Raw genomic sequence first — 18,620 nt, 5'->3', positions numbered from 1 at the left:
GCAAAAAGTGGACTCTCGTGTTTTACCCTCTAAGATACTTTATTATAAGTACATAATTCAACTACAGTTAATTTCAGGAATATATACTCGTACATACAAAGTCAGATACTTTTTTATAATTCCATAGAATTATAAAAAAGTATCTGACTAGTAACACGAAAAATAAATGAAAACGTGCTTCAGTAAAAAAATAGTTTAAGCTGAGCAGTTTTCTAAGCCCATCGTTGAAAGCTTTTAGCAATTAGCGCAAAAATAAAAGGAAAACAGATGGTGGGTTGTATTTTTCTGAAAACGGGGAAAATGTGGAAAATTATACTTCTACACTTTTGAGTCATTAGTCGACTAAACTACTCGACGTCCGATGCCAATAAGAAACTAGTTTTATATTCGAATAAAATTATTTGTATAGCTTCAAAAAAAAGATTCGTACATCGTTTTTTTTTTTCATAAACACCTGTTTATACACATAGACGCGCGCCCTATGAAGTAGAATATTTAAAAAGGAGTGACACGAAAACGTACCCATAGTTACTAAGTTTGTAAATTTATACCAGGGCTGCATTCGACGAAAGTTCATACATTAAAAAAAGAGGAGGATACCCATTTTTGGTTTGAAAAATGTTTGTTTTTAAATGTTCACGAACAATATTAGTTAGTGATAGACCCCATCAGATTCTTTCCCTAAATACCTTTGAATTTCTACCGATTTGTTTATCTTTACTGGATTTTGGGGAATGCTAAAATAATATGACCTCGTAATAATGTATAAATGTATTAACGTGTTTGTACCAGTGCACTCATATTAGTAAGAGTTGTGTCAAGCTTTGTTAATATTTTAAAATATATACTTACCAATTCAAAGCTACACCATCCTTTTTATAATGTTTGTTTGTACGGTTTTTAAACGCTTTCACGACACAAGTAGGCAAACCTGGCAGGCGGTTAAAGAACGATTAAACACGCGTTGGACATCAGTTCAATGTCATCATTTTTCAGGGTTCAGGGCGCGTCTATGTGTTTTAATAGATCGATGGTTTAGTGTCTATATTGCAAACCATGTCTAGGTATGTTCAAATGATTTATTTTTATATTGGGTGTAATGAAACATAATTTATGTCTGTTTTTTTCCAAATGAAGCAAACGAGAGGACACAAATAAAACAAATTAGTTAAAAATGTATTTTCCTTCAATATCTTACAATAAATTATAGTCTTTAAAATGTAACATTATTAGAATGACAGTTGTCAGAAAAAGTGACTACTTAACTTTGTAGTAGCTTCAAAGAAGTTATTTAAATTGACACACAAAAAATCATTTGTATCTGGCGTGTTAATTTATTTTTTTAATACAATGCTTGAAACATCGAATCCGCTTGAAAACTAAAATAAACCTAATTATTAACGACGTTCTTACAAGGTTACATCATTTTTCAAATACGTTAGAGATGGACAAATTGATCAATGTAAATTGATCGAATAAAAAAATAATTCATTTGATGTTGTTCATGAAAAAAGTATAAATGTCTCATTTTTGGTGAATAATTGTGTTAAACACACTCTAATAGGCTTGTTTTTGCGTTTTTTTATCAATTTTTGGAAACAGAGTTTCATGATTGCATGAAATAACTGTAAAGATCGATTTTATCAGTGATCAGTGATCAGTAATTTCCCATCACTAATAAATTTAGTTTGACAGCAGTCATTCTAATCAAACTATATTTTAAGGACTATAGTCAATAATTAATTGCATCTTCACCGCACTTAGCGCTCATATCGTAAGCAGCTTGACAACTATATTCCCCCTATTGAACGCATACAGAAAGAGGTGTTGGTAAATGTTCACTTTCGTTTATATTTATATATAACGTTAAAGAAACCATAGGATCTTGTAGAGCAGAAAATGTTCTTTCGAATGGCATATAACTTTTAACATTTTTTTACTTTTGGTGATCATTTTTAAACATGGAAAAAAACGAACAAGACGAACTTCTGTTAACTAACAACCAATACATAAATAAATAAAATATTTTATACTTCAAGTACAAGAATAAGTGAACTTTGGCGGGCATATTGCCAATAGCAATATCTTCCAGCCAACCGAAAAACAGAATGGCCAAAAGAAAAATTGATCGAAATTTGCACATATGATTGTTTTCAAATTACAACTATTTTTTGGTAGGTAGATAAAGCTTGCACATATTAATTTATTAATAAAACATACTTACGTAATACACATTTCCTATATGTTGAGGAAAGTTGGGTGGAATACTGAGTTTGGAAGGAGACAGGAAGATGATCCATTATTAATTTGTTTGAATAGAGTGATGCGAAATATTACCTGAATCCTAGACTAGTGCTTTCTACTCGATGACTGATCGCGGGTAAAAACCCTGAAAAACAAAATCGAGCGGAGATTAGTCAGCCTCGTAGTGCAGCGGTTCAAGGTCCCGGGGCCGGGTTTGAATCCTGGCAGGGTTGATATGAAATATTACATTTGTTTGAAATGTGGTTTTACATTGCGATATTCTATTGAACCTGGCCTGGCACCTAAAGCGTAAGACTGACTAATCAAGATACGCTTCAAGTGGAGCACCGATGCAGTGCCCTATGCACAACTGTAATCGGATAGGGAAAATGATGATGAAGTTGTTTGAGTGCATGGTGTGCGGTGTGGGTAGATGCAGCCGCGCAGCCAGCCTGGCCGGAGGCGCGGGGGCGGAGCGCGGGCTGCTGGCGCTACTGCGGCCCGCGCCACCCGCCCGCCGACACTCCGCCGGCTACTGCAGCCCGCCGCCGGCCCCCGCCGGCTTCAAGTACTGCCCTTCGGACGCACTGCCGTACTGCCCCCCCTCGCGGCCGCAGCCGCGAGCCCCTATCCAGGTAAGTGCACGCAACATCCACACTGCCATAATTTGTGCATGTGCATGCCATTCCATGTAACACGCATCCAACTAACCCGACTTTATAATAAGATAAACTATTAGAACACCTAGTAGGCAAATCCTGTGCATGGGTTTATTTTTTAAATCGGTTTTAAGTTACAACACGATTGTATTTACATAATTACACTTATGTACACATGCATTCATACATACAAGCACATTTATATACATTCATGTAATATACAAATAAATTATATTTATACACGTTGTACGAAATATAAATTTGTGTATATACTTACACATACACGTCTATCCGAACACACATTTATATTTTTAAAAAACACGCAATTCAAATGTTCAAGTATATAAAACAAAAAAGAAACTATAACGCGTCTGGTTATCTTTCAAATATATTTATTGCTTCAGTTCATACATTACATACAACACAAGCACTAGGAAATTAAATAAATGCAATATCGTTGGTTACACGGGTTGACAAGCACTGATTTTGCAGATTGAGAGGCGGTCGAGTTATTGTTCAAAACACGGGGTTGATTTATGATTCCGGATGGCCCGGGCGAAGAAACACATGGTGTTTAGACGGCCAAACTATCTCTTCCTAGTAGATGTCTCACACCGTATTTAGAAGTTAGCGAAAGGGCCTAACAGCCAGTATTCGAACTTTTCTGAGTAGGTACTCGGAATCAATTACTATGATCTGAATAAATCCAATTATATGTCTAACCAACGAACCCGGTTGTGCCAAATAAGGCAAGCGACTAGATTAGCAAGGGTTGACAATATAATATGATCGTACGGGATGAGGGCCAAGGCATAGTTTAGTACCAAAGAGTTCCACATAAGGAAAATAAGCTGGTTCGCCAGGAGAACCCAGAGTAGGTGTCTTTACCAAAAAGTACCAAGAAGATAGGTAAGCAGAAAGGTTAGAAGACGATCCGGATTTCTCTCACTTCTGGAACTAGAAATCTGCCTTATAGAAGGTAAAAATTAAGGGGGGTGTCAAATTTAGGGGTCTTGCAGGGCATGAAGTAAGCGCGGGGGGCTGAGGGATGTCAGAAGGGCATCGCGTTGGAATGCGAGAGTCTGCGAACCTACTGCACATCCAGATGAGTAGATAATACGTAACTACGTTGACCAAGTAGGATAGTAATATGCGAAATAATGTATAGGGATAAAAGCACGTGCTATAAAACTTAATTTACCAGCAATTTAGCTGAAGTAACCAATAACATATCTTTCAAAGGTGTGATTTGTCTAGCTTTTTATGTCTGTCATATAATTAGTAAATACATTATAATATATTACAAATGTAGGAGCGCAGAAGAGCGCATGTCTCTGGTTGTTTGTTCACTCACGTATTATGATTCTAAATATTTCCACGTTTCCCATTAGTGGAAACATAAATTTAGTTGGCTTTCGTTAATTCTATTATAGCAAATGATATGATCGGTCTATATTATTCTTCTTCTTCAGTCTTGTTATTTCCACTGCTGGATATAGACTTCTTCCAAACGTCTCCATTTCTTCCTATGACACCTGATTGTATCTTATTTCTTTTCTTTATATATACATTTGGATCTCTGTATTTAGTAGCCTTACGTTTCATGTACAAGGCTAAGATGCTCGGAAAAAAAACGTTTTTGTTTGTCTTGGAAATGAGATGTTCGATCACTGATTTTGGTTTATTACTTTTATGAGTCCAATCTAACTCTATTCTTCAGACGCATGCATCCATATTAGCCTAAAAAAAAGCGATTCATTTTATTGAAGATACATGGTTTATTCCAAATATGCATTGTGTTAGGGAGAAATAAAAAAACGGAAAAGTAAAATACGTGGATACGAAATATAGTACCAACCATTTCAGCACTGTATTTTTTTTATGGGAGTTGCTTATTCAATGCACTATTATTTATTTATAGTGCTTATGGTATATTTACTGTAAAAGGTTTGTTCCTCTTAACTTTTCTAACTATAGTGTAAGGATCCAAGAACAATGGCGCGTGATAACTATTTTTAACGACATTGTGTATCTTGTATATATATATACCGGCTATCGAGGGAATGTCATCGACCCATCTTTTTTATGGCCTTCCAACAATTTTTTTGTTTGCTCATGGTCTCCACTTTATTGTTCTGGGTGTCCACCTGCCATCATTTTATCTTGCTAAGTGTCCTGCCCACTGCCATTTTAATTTTGCTGTATGATTGATGATATTTACGTTTCCAATTCGGCGCCTTATATCTTTATTTATTTTTTTGTTTCTTAGACACACACCGAGCATCTGGCTTTTCGTGGATCGTTGCGTGCATTTTAGTTTCTGGTAACTTTACTGTCTCACAAACATAATTTCTAGTCAGTATGTCATCACTGGCAATATATACAAGTCATAGACTTGGACTTTTTTGTTTTCAAAACTAAATAACTTTATAAATGATTGGTATATATTTGTTCATAATAAACTGTGTATTTCCCTTATATTGAATAAATTTTTCAAAAATTCTCGCTGAGAATTTTAAATTACGGATTTAAAATTATCAGAAACTTTGATGATTCCGAACCATTTTTGACTTATCATCCGCGGGATTCCGGATTGTCCGTAATTTTTATTATCTGTGATTTCAGATTGTAAGTGACTTCAAAATTTCGGAACTAGTCTGGATTATTTGTTATTATGGTTACGCTTGACTCAATTTTATCCATAATTTACGATGATCGTTTATTACGGAGCACCCGCGTTTCCGGATTGTCCGTGAATATCCGTGATTACGAATTATTCGTTAGTGTTATTTCATTTTGTGACTCTTATGTGCGCAGAGTAATATTTCGCGATCTGCTCATGGAGCCGCCTATACATCACACTGATGATGGACTCTGAAATGCGATCCGAAACTTTGTAATAGAGTGCGAACGACACAAGTCATAATAACCCAGAAAATCTTGTTGTGCAAAGCATTATAGTCTTTTCTCCGTAAATTAAGCGAAGCTCGTTTCATACGTAATGAGTAAGTGGGACGTAGGTATTGTGTTCTATTAACTTACAATGACAGTCACGTGAAACAAAGGAGAAGACTGTCATGTCACCATCTTGTGTGTTGGCTGTTGGCTGACAAGTCGAGACGTTGCGTCCCGCTTCTACTTGTAAAAGCTACGCGCTTTTAGATCTCCGTGGGATATACGTCAAGTGGAATACCATATTATATCAATAGGATTATAGGGTTGGATATTATGTACTTATATACCGGAAGACACCAAATTCGTCGTCGTTCGGGTAAAAGTCACTAACCCAAAAAACACCTTTTGAAAGTTTGCAGACCAAGGTAAAATCAGATTTTTATGTAGACAACATCAATTCCTTCACATCTTAAAATACATTATATTGATAACTTTTTCTTCAAGATACGTTTTCACATATTATATGTAGGGTTTTGAGTGGCTCAAATTTGGTTTGGTGACTTTTGCTTTTTTATAATCTTATGTCTAGGTAAAGATAAGATCTAGAAATAAATAAAATAAAATTATGTTTTTTTCAAGTTGGAAAAATAATTTACTATATTTCTTTGTTTTTAGAAAGCATATTTAGTAATATTTATGTATTTATTCATACGCCCAATAGGCTTTTATATTTTTTTAGCAATACATTCAAATGCAGCAGTGTAACATAAGATTATAAATAAAAGTAAACGTAATAATAACCAAAAAAAACTAAAAGAAACAATAATAAGTTTAAATTACGAAATGTACCCACAGAGGTAAGTGAGTAGTGGGTTTATAGTAAGATATTAAATATATTTACATTTGTAAATAAACACACTTAAATAAATATGCATATGCATACATACACACACATATGAGGCTCTCAGTATCAAAGATAGTCAAACGATTCCATACATATATTTGAGAAAATTTCAAAAATCTGTAATAGCATTTTAGTTTCAATATTTCCAAAAAATATTTTTTATTTGGTATAATTTGGTGTCATTAACACTAGAACAATTAACCTAAAGGTTAACATAACAAGAAACGCTATTTTTACTAAGTATTAAATATGCAGTTGGGCGCTTCTGATACAATTTTTAGCGTTTGGCTATCTTTGATACTGAGGGACTCACATATATATATACACAAACACTTAAGTATACATTATGATAAAGATACCTAAATAAAAAATAAAGAATCATTTAGTAAATAAAGAATAATATTGAGAAATTTTCTACAGATTAATTTGTGGCATTTAGAACATTTAACCTATAATTTATTAAGTATATAAAGACAATCGAAACATATCCATTTTGATAGTAAAATGTTTTAATATTTTAATGTATGATGTGTCAATCAACTTCAAAACTAAAAGAAACCTATTTATCAACGACGTTCTTACAAGGTTACATCATTTTGCAAAAACGTTAGAGATGGGACAAATTGATCAATGTAAATTGATCGAATAAAAAAAATGTTCGTTTGATGTTGTTCATGAAAAAAGTATGAATGTCTCTTTGTTTGGTGAACAATTATGTTAAACACACTATAATAGGCTTGTTTTGTTGTTTTTAATTTCAATTTTTGGAAACAGAGTTTCATGATTGCGTGAAATAACTGATAAAATCGATTTGATCAATGATCAGTAATTTCCCATCCCTAATAAAATTAGTTTGACAGCTGTGATTCTAATCAAGCTATATTTTAAGGACTATAACAATAAATAATTTCGATTTACCCAACTTTTTTCTAACTAAGTAACTTTGGCGTCTTAAATAACATAATTTCGGACTTTGAATGACATATTCAACTCAAGAGTGACTGTTTTAGGGTTGGTGACTTTAGTTGAACGGCGACGAAATATGGTAAATAATTACATGTGTTGGGATATAATCCCTTGGAGGGTTGTCCCGATTCGACATTAGTTAATTACAGTTATTAAGAATTATGCTTATCAAATGATACACCATTTGGATTACTTGATGGATGAGATTTATTTTTCACTGAGTTTTTTATGTTTCTTCGTCCGACCGAACAAGTAAAGATAAGTCCGCCTCGTGTAGTGGTTGGACCGTTCGTCTACCATTCTCAGGGTCCTAGTCCGATTCCAGGCAGGGTGGACGTGAAATATTGATTTTAAAGGGTGTTTAAACCGCAATGTTTTATTGTTCCTGGACTGGCACCTTAAGCGTAGAACCGATGACCTTACCTTTATGTAACAGATGATCGAATTACGCTCTATGCACCACAAGTTGCGAATAGGCAAACAGTAAAAATATTGATTTAAAAATACTTTATAACAAAGATCTTAAGATATTTGACGGAAAGTATTCGCTGGGAGCTGTCGGGCGTGGAAAGAGCGATCAGTCTTGTGCTGTTTGTTTTATAATGTTTTGACAGCGCCCTTTGATGGCAGGTCCTGCATTCCATGACGCGTTGAGATACATAATATTATATCGCTATCTACAAAACCAAATTAATATTTTGATGCACTATTTTTGATTCAAAACAATCTTAAACCTAAACATTTAATAATATTTATGAAATGTTATTCTTAATAATCGAACTAAATAACTTAGCATGACTTTAACAACGAATAACTACTGCTAATGACATCGAATTCGATATAAAATGTAGTTTTCTAATTTCGCCTCTCTTGAATGTCCAGGTCACGCAGAGGCCGCCTCCTCCCCCCCCGATCCCGCAGCGGGTCCCGGCCGTGCCCAAGCGGTCCCCCGCGGCGCCCCCGCCGCCGCCCGTGCCCCCGCCGCCCTTGGCGCTGGCGGCGCCGCCCCCGCCGCGCCGCTGCGGCCCGCAGCCGCCGCCGCCCCCCGCCAGGAACCTGCCCCCGCCCGACAAGAACAGCCACCTGTACACCATGTTCACCCCCAAGCAGACCAACCGGCCCAGAGAAAAGAAGCCGGCGCCGCAGACAGACCCGCCGTACAGAAACGACAGCTTCGAGGTCTGCAACAACAACGCTCCAGGGGGTACTAACGAGGACCACAACCAAAACACCCAGAAGAACACGTACAAACAAAAGCCCCAAACGCAAAAGAATATTAACCAGATACAGGACAGTATCAATTCAAACAAAAAAAGTTCAAACGTTCCACCGCCTCTCACGACGGTCCCGTGTAACCAGAACAACGGTGGCAAGGCGTCTCTTCGCCAGGACTCCAGCGTGTCCAGCGACAGCTTCAGCCAGACGTCGTCTCCGAGCTACACCACCAAGACCATGGAGGCTCCACTGCTGCCGCACCACAAGAGCAGCCGCCTGTGCTCCAAGCTGAGCCCCGCACCCCCCGCGCCCCCGCCCGCCGAGGACCCCGGGGGGTCGCCCCTCACCAAGAGCGCCTCCACCCCCGCCAGTCTGCAGACCATCGTCAGATTTCAAAATGGATCCAATATGTCGTTACATCACAAGGTTAGAATACCATTATTAATAACAACCTAATTGCTTCCAACTACTCTATAAATTCTATAAATTTGGAGCGAGTGACCGAAATGACTGATCTTGGTATTATATTTGATGAAAAATTTAACTTTTTCTTTTCTTTATTTGTATATTTTTCCATACACATATTATTTATATATATATATAATTTAAAAATACACTTTAGAAAATACATCTTAAAATTAAGCTATAACATGATTTGGAAAAAATGCCCACAAAGACTACAGCGTCTGAGCGTGGGCCATTCCTTTTTTAATTATTAAAATGTTTATAGCACATATATATGGTATGACATGACCATGAAAAGAAAAGAAAAGCAAAGAGAAGAAAAGAAAAGAAAAGAAAAGAAAAGAAAAGAAAAGAAAAGAAAAGAAAAGAAAAGAAAAGAAAAGAAAAGAAAAGAAAAGAAAAGAAAAGAAAAGAAAAGAAAAGAAAAGAAAAGAAAAGAAAAGAAAAGAAAAGAAAAGAAAAGAAAAGAAAAGAAAAGAAAAGAAAAGAAAAGAAAAGAAAAGAAAAGAAAAGAAAAGAAAAGAAAAGAAAAGAAAAGAAAAGAAAAGAAAAGAAAAGAAAAGAAAAGAAATCATGCTAATCTCTCTAAAAGACCTCAAACTTACTTTAAACTGTACCAGTGATTTAATGTTTTGTAGATCCTTGGTTAGAATATTGAAGGATCTTGGACCAACATGTAAGGAGTGCTTCTGTCCAAACTTAGTTCTGCATTAAAAATATACAGGGCATAACTAATAAAAGCATGAAAACTCTCGAATTTCTGTTACGTACGATTAGAGACTTTGACTCAGTCTATGTAATGAAAATTGTATATGTTGATTAAGTACGTAGCCAACTTAAATACAACTCGGTTATATGATCACCATATTATAAAGTGCATATAAATAATATCGAAAGAATTCAACATAATTTTTTACGTTTCGTTAATTTTAAATTAGGTATTCCAGTTGAACATATTAATTATACATACTTAAATAAATATTTAAATTTAAACACATTAGAAACTAGAAGAAAATTAAATGATTTGTTGTATTTATATAAATATTCAATTCAATATTTGACTGTTCCGAACTGTCATAACTAATTAACTTGCGAGTGCCCGGCCAGATTACTCGATTTAATAAACTCTTATATTAACATATAACAACAGAGATGAAGAACATTTAAGAGAAGGTAATTTATATATAAATGTAACTCTTATAAAAACTCTTATATATAAATGTATCTACAACTAACTACAGTGCACACTCGCCTATAAGGAGAATTTATGTGTTTGCAAACGAATACGCAAATGATATAGATATATTTAATACCACACTATTGAATTTTAAAAGGCAGTGTATCAATTTATTACCTCCAAATTTAAATACCTTAATAATACTTGTTTCATATTGTATACCTTTTATTAACTTACATCTGTATTAATTGTTATTTTTCTACATTCTTCTAATTTTAAGATTCTTTTAATATGACCGACGGGAAAAAATGAAGTTCTGTTCTCTCTACTGGAATATATGAATGTATGTTCTAAATGTAAGATTAGTTTTTGTATATATTTTTATTTTCTTATCCTTATTACTTTTCAATTTTTGGCTACTTTTGTATGAAATATATATCTGTTCTTTATATACAAATATATGTAAAAACATGTAAAAGCCTACAAGGCGTTTAAGTAAATAAATAAATAATACAATTATTTACAAATGAAAACGTGATTTTACACAAAAAAAATTACTTTTAATATCATCTATTAGAAAACCCCGTTATATGATGCCCCAACTCGATTTACTAGCGAGTCGAGCCAAGTTAATGGCATGGGTCGCTCCTGGTTGTGTCACCATAAACTGTCACTGTACTCAATTACTGTATAATGTTAATAAAAAACCGAAAAACCCACAGAACAGAAATTATTACAAATAGTTATCTTCAATATTAATCAAACGGTTTTATTGAAATAATAAGTCCAATCGCCATTTTGAACTCGTTATTTTTTTCTAATGGTTAAAAATTGCACGTACCTTTTATATTTCAAAGTCAGTTTAATGTTGAAATATTAAAACAGGTGTTAAGTATGTATCAAATTGATTTATTTACTAAACTAAAATGTGGTTTACACGTGGACAATTTAATAGATAGGACAATATTGTCTTGTCCCAGCTTCGTGAGCAGCCTCGACTGCGGAAGAGAGAACACTGGGATAATACGAAAATTCGGCCACAGTTCACAGGTGCGCGCTGCGAAAATGAATACACGGCGACATTTACTACGAGCGAGTTCAAAAAAAATATCATTGCCAGAATACATTCGAATTGTAAGAAATAAATAAATAACTAAATAATAAAACGGTATTTTTTCTGCCGACATTTTCAGCATAAAAGAAAAGGCTGTCGCGCACGTCGAGCAAATCGCTTTTGTCACAAGGTCCTGTCAGCGCCCGTTCCCACGAGGATAATAAGGCTGCGCGCGGTGGTGGCGGTAATCATTGTTCCGCAGAGATAGCCTGCCCGTCTATCTCCGTGACAATGTCTCGGAACAACGTCCTGTCCTACAAATCGCTGTTTAAACGTGAACAATGGTCCAGTCTTAGGACAGAAAAATATTGTAAAATCCACGTAATGGCCTTTTACAATAGTCCGTCTGTGAAAACGCTCTTTTAGTCATGACGTTACACGTAATAGGTATAAGATTTCTGTAAAACTGTCATTTATCAATAAAGAGTCTTTCATTTGGAGTCAAAACATGTCCCCAAAGAGCTAAGAACATTGATTGTATCTCTTAAATATTCCATTCAAATCTGACTTTATAATATAATATTGACATAATTTGTAAAACCCTCGTAGCAAAAACATTATCAATATTGAACTGTTTTCATGTGGATGAATAATTTTTTAACATTTCTACATTTTTACGAGATTACAGATTTAAAGGGGTTCGTTTTATTATCTGGCTAACATTTATTTGATCCGAAAGTATAGTATGATATTTGAATGTATATATACTCGACATCATTATGTTACAGATCAATGACTTTCAATTTTCCGAGGGAATGCCTGCGTATTATATTACGTTGGTAGAATTATGAACCTTCCACAAGTCAAATGTCAAGTGACAAAGTAATATGCTAACCTACAGCCGTGTCTTCACTTTTTTGCGATTGAAAATTAATTCGATGTTGAGTCGCGGATCGACTTTGTGATAAAGTGGCCTTAAAAAATTAAAACCTTAAACAAATAATTATCGAAAGTGGATACGTTCGCTAATTGGCAAAAAAAATTATTTAAAGAGTGAATGATCGTTAAAATAAAAGATTAGAGCACAAATATAATGTGAAAAAAATAGTTTTTTTATCCTAAACTGTTTATTATTTCATTTTATTGTTGTATTGTATTTATCATGAACTCTCGAGACCTAGAGAATGCCGATGATGCAGTTATAATTATTGACGATTCAGTCGGGGGTCATCAGGTCACAGTAAATAAGCTAAATAGGTACTCCGCATGCATTGGTATAAAATTAATATTACAAAAACCCATATACTGTCAAACCAAGTCATCAAAAGGGCCGAGAGTTTTAAATACTCGGGAGTATATTATGTTATGAATAGCCGGCACCTCATTCAATATGAAGGCTATCTGAAGATCGGATATTTACTCAGTGAAAACCGAATAACGCCTGCATAACGCCCATTCTCCTATCTATACTGATGCGAATCGTGGCACCTCGCTATGGCCCAAAACCGCAAAATACTGATTTTTGAAAATAGATGTCTCGGCAGAATCTTAAGTGTACGGTGGTTTGACTCTTAAGGAATGAGGTAATAAGAGAATGGACGCAGAAAACCTCGGTGACAACTATAATCAAGCAGAGGCGGTACGATTGGCTTGGCCATATACTGCGGACGCCTCCTGAGAGCGTCAACCAGGTTTGCCTAGTTTAAAAGACGTCAGGTTTTTAACGTCCTGGACGTACGCTGCTGACTATTTATCGGCAGTTCATGTCAGATCTAAGGGATACGAGCCTGACTTAGGAGGATGCGCAGGTGCTGGCAGACGACAGCGATGCCTCGAGGATGTTTATGGACACCATATGATCCAACTGGGAAGCGGACATGGACATTACTTTTTATTCTTCCACTTCTTCTTTTTCCTGGCACTGTCCCAAATCATTGCCTAGGTAGGCTGTTGGGGTCGGCTGTTCTCGTTCTCAGACTATATATTCTTCGGTTCTGGATGACGCTTTCATCTGGGCCATTTTTCTGTAGGATTTTGGAGAATTGAGTTTCATAGGAGTTCTTCGATCTTTTTCTGGATATTTGTCCAGGAAAACCATTTATTGTAAAAAGCAATTGTGCCTACTATAAAACGAATTACCGCTTTTTAACACATCTAGTTATGTAAAAGGTTTTTTATTTAATAAAACCAACAGTCATACATAATAATACAATACATACAAACCAATCAAACAATAACCAAACCAATTATTTGCTTCACGTACAAAACATAACATACAATTTAGCAGGAGTAAGAGGAAATGTAATAAAAAATGGGATGGGGACGGAAAATATAAAGGAAAGAGTAGCAAAAGGAAGTGAACTTAAAAAAACTGTGATTATTCAATTGCATAATTAAAATTACATTTCCACTGTGGTATTTAACTTGTGTGTGTTTGTAGATAATCCGCGATATGAGACGCTCGTCCAACCCTTACGTGACGCAAGGCCGCCTGAAGTTTCGCTTCGCCCAGGTTCTAGTAAACGCCGTGGCTCTGCTCGCCATTGCAGGAGGACTTGCCGCATACTTCAGGGCTTACCCCTCCATTCAGGTTAGTGTCAGTGCCAATTCGTACATTTAAATATTATGATCTTATGATTTTATGATCTCTTGTTACATTCATCACCCATTTCGTTTTATTAAAAGCGTCCATCTTAATCCAAAATGGTGAATCCTTGAATATAACACGTGAAATTTATGTTTGAAGCACAAACTTTGCTGTTAGTTAGTAATACATGTATTCAGATTCATATTTGTAGTCTTGCTCAATGCTGCGCGTCGTGGCCTAAGGTTGTCAGGAACTGGGTATACAACACGTCTCTATGTTTTCTGGTTTTTGGCCAAGTTTAATGAGAACTTTAATTCCGGTATCGTTAATTTCTATATTCAGTAGATATATCTTATAGAAACCATTATTCTTATTCGTTTACTCTTAACTATCCCTGTTTTTTAGAAGCTTTTCGAGGCTATCCTCGTTTTTCTAGCAAAAAGGATCAATAACGATATATAATTTGTAGAAAGAAATATATTTCAGGTTACTTTTATTGTAACTGGACTGGAAGCTCAAGCGTACGACTAATTACTTTTTTTATTTATTTATTGAATCCTTTAAAATTCTTGTATTGATTTTTTCATTAATGTTACCACAAATTATAGCGATACGCTGGTTTGGTATACCATTACAGTATCCTGTGTACCACTGGGTTTAATAGGGAAATTCTGATAATTATAATTGACCGTGTACTACTTATTTTATTTAAAGAAATATTTGCGTTCTGATGATTTACCCAAATATTTCATGTTAAGGGCCATTTTCGACGAGTTATAAAAACTCACTATTAAAAAAACTTAATCAAGTTGGTTGGGATTCAAACCCCGGACATTTGATCCGTGAATCCGAGACGCTAGCCACGGGACCACAACCCGATTCTTAGCTTTAGAACTTAGATTCTCAAATCGAACGGTTTGGATGCCTAGGAAAAGTTCGCCTTATGGCAAAATGCCCGCCTTTATTTGTACATAAACTGTATATGTAGGTACTGAAAAGGTTTACAAAATAAAAAATCTCAATAACAGCGTAGCTATTTTTTACAGAAAACAATGTTGTTTCTCTCCAAAAATGTTACTTTTTTATCTTAGTAATACTCAATGTAAAAATATGTTTTAATTTTTTTACGATACTGTGTTCAAAACAATCCAAATGTTTTATTATTTTCTTATACGGAATGTTTTTTGCAGTTAATGAGAAAAGATTCAGACTTCAGTTATTCAGTTTTTTGTAAAAAAATCCTTCAACTCGAAAAAACAGAATTTCCTGGGGAGCCTAAAAACTAAAAAGAATATTCTAAAACCATTTTTTTCGTTTAATTCATTTCACCCATTAAAGCGATGCCGATGTGTCATATATATTTAGATTCATCTTTAAAAAAAGTTACATCTTTTGAGAAAAATCGCAATTGTCGCGAAAAAAATAGTTACTCCGTAAGATTTTTCTGGTGCTGTAGGTGTTTTCTGCAAATTGAGAAATACCGTTTTTGTGATCGACACCATTTTCAGAAGGTGATAAAGACAGTTTTTTGTATAAAGGGGTCTGGCTGTTTTTAGCAGAACATAGAATTAACCTTACTGCACGCGATAACATCAATATCTCATTTTTTCAAAATTGTGGACTGGCTGCTTTCTGCATAACTACATTCAATTTCGCCTCGTAATCTAGTGGAAATAATGTTTGCTAATCTACTGTGCGTGAGGTTAAATTCCCAGTAAGGTTGAAATATTTATTTGAAAAGATGTTTTCAAAACAAGCAAACAATCACTCCTTTTCCTTACTAAGAAGAGAGGATAGAATGCCACATCACTTTGCCTTTGAATACAGATCGCTTCCTCTACCTGTACTCATTTGTTCATGAGACTGAAGTGCATGACTGATTATCTTGCCTTCGTGTTTAAGACTACTAATTCAGTGCCAATGCACCATTGTATGCCCATAAATAATAGATAATAATGATTCTCGTACATTTGTGCATAATACTTACGTATACGTAATTATAGATTGAGTTTTTCTACTGACATTTCTTAGTGGACCTACATTTTAATTTTTTTTATATTTTATTTTATTAATTATATTAAATCATGATTTACAAGCCTTGCTTTCACTTGTACATAACATAGAAACGTTTAGTCTCTCACCAGTCTGACGATGTTGGTCACGACGAAATCCAGTCACTGGTAAAAAAAAATAAAAAAAATAAAAGTGGAATAAACCTATGTACGTTTTTTTATTATTATAAGTATACGTATTTCACATTTAAAAAATGTTTTTTATTCATTAACTAATGTTTATAATTAGCATCTTTAATAAAAAAAACAATCATTTTAGTATCGAAAACCACCATTTATACTTTACAAAATGCGTGTCTTAATTTTTTTAGGGCATTGTTTCCAAAAAACCTTCCTCGCGGTAAAGATGCTAAAAAATATTCTTGGATAAAATTCTCTGTCACATTGTAATGGAATTTCTAAAACAGGCTTCTGAGGCATTAATCACGCTCTTGACACGAAGATTAAGCAACCTTCAAAATTTAAAAGGAAACGTCTCAAAACCCTCAATTACCACTTATAACTTAACAGCCTTCAGAAATTCATGGCACCACTTCTAATACCTTCCCTTCGATCTTGCTATAAACGAAGTCCAAGTAATATTTATGATGGCATTATTAATGGAGTACCTATGTACATTGTACTTGTACATACTAACGATATAACTGAACTAAAAAATGAACCGCTTTGAAACCTCACATGTGTTGTGATAGATTTCCGGTTTCCGCGTAACAATTTTTTTAACGCATAGTTTATTTTGACAGAGACGGGATTCTACCTTTAAATGTCAGCTCAACTCACCGACGACGACAACTCGTGACGTCACTGGTGGAGTAATTAAAAAATTTCAAAACTTTAAAATATCATAGCTATAATAATACTATATGAAATATATATTTTGGGTTAGGATAGTCAACTAGTAAATAATTTAAAAAATGAAAAAACCTCTGAACTTTCTCATTGGTCCTATGCGTTTTATTCGATGGTATTTGTTTCATAAAATTGGAAGTTTAATTATTTCGTTTGTAATAATACTTAACTATAGTTCTTAAAATGCAAGATGATTAGAATGACAGCTGTCAAACTCAAATCAATAGTGATGGGAAATTACTGATTACTGATCATGTACCGATCAAATCGATTTTATCAGTTTTTTCATGCAAACATGAAACTCTGTTTCCGAAAATTGATAAAAAAAAACGCAAAAACAAGCCTATTATAGTGTGTTGAATACAATTATTCACCAAAAATAAGACATTTATACTTTTTTCGTGAGCATTATCAAACGAATTTTTTTTTATTCGACCAATTTACATTGATCAATTAGTCCCATCTCTAAAATTTTTCCAAAATGATGTAACCTTGTAAGAACATCGTTAATAATTAGGTTTATTTTAGTTTTTTTTAAGTTTTAGAGCTGATTTTATATATTTATGTTGATTTATATGTCAAGAATTGTATTAAAAAAATAAATCAACTTACCAAATACAAGTGATTTTTCGTGTGTCAATATAAATAACTCCTTAGACGTTACTACAAAGTTATGTCGTCAGTTTTTCTAACAACTGTCATTCTGATCATTTTAAATTTTAAGGACTTTATATGTTTGACTTACCTATTTTTTTAAAAACTCACTATACAAAATAAGTAGATATATATATACATAGTATTTGCTACTTTGTTATTTTTATTTTGTCTATTTAAATATGCATTGAAACTTAATATGTATGACTTTTATTATTGTTAATGTTAACACATTACGTTAAAAATGATTTTTCTCAAAACTATGATATTACGGATAATTTTTTTCATCACCAAGATGACGATTATATTTAGTTAACATTTAGCGTGATAATGATAATAGTGCACAATAATCATACTACACAAACAAAATCACAATAATGTGAATATATTTTTTAATTTCTAGGTGGATATTTATTTTCTTTATTTATTATTCATTAACGCCCAAAAGATTCTTAAAATAAAACCTTTATTTGTACATCAAGCATACATAGAAATAGGTATATAACATAAAATAATAATTTTAATTGCATTAAGTCTTTGTAAACAAAAGAAAGAAAGATGGTGAAGAAAATTTAAGAAGTTGGGAAATTGATATAACGGCTACTCGGGGGATAGAACAGCTTATGGATTACATGACTATGCATGCAAACCAGACGAGAATGGTGAGTGCAGTTGTGCTATTGTACTCGCGCTGGAACATTTGTTTAAGTCTGGTGGTGTCCCTGATAAACTTCCACGTACCCACGTGGAAGTTTACCAGACCCATCCTAATCGCAAAAAACACCATGACTTGACTGACCAATTTTTAGCAAGATCGGGGCATCTCAAAGAAAACTAAAATGTACATAGTGCGTACGCTTACGTTTCCTATATTTTTAT

The 18,620-nt window shown here is 34.2% G+C and overlaps 1 protein-coding gene across 1 annotated transcript in view; it reads left to right on the top strand.

The window, feature by feature from the left end:
* The window catches only part of LOC148270923 (atrial natriuretic peptide-converting enzyme-like), a 103,042-nt gene that overhangs the window by 37,946 nt on the left and 46,476 nt on the right, over window positions 1-18,620 (top strand). Inside the window, exons 3-5 of the mRNA XM_088242038.1 lie at window positions 2,678-2,879; window positions 8,551-9,309; window positions 14,020-14,169. Of these exons, the coding sequence (XP_088098164.1) occupies window positions 2,678-2,879; window positions 8,551-9,309; window positions 14,020-14,169 (1,111 nt within the window). The remainder of the gene's footprint in view (window positions 1-2,677; window positions 2,880-8,550; window positions 9,310-14,019; window positions 14,170-18,620) is intronic.

This window comes from Micrasema longulum, unplaced genomic scaffold (assembly GCF_059751315.1).
Source record: "Micrasema longulum isolate JH-2025_06_02 unplaced genomic scaffold, ASM5975131v1 h1tg003256l, whole genome shotgun sequence".
NCBI classification, from domain to species: Eukaryota; Metazoa; Arthropoda; class Insecta; order Trichoptera; family Brachycentridae; genus Micrasema; species Micrasema longulum.
Note: the sequence above shows the minus strand (reverse complement) of the source record. Positions and strands in the feature narration are given on the sequence as shown.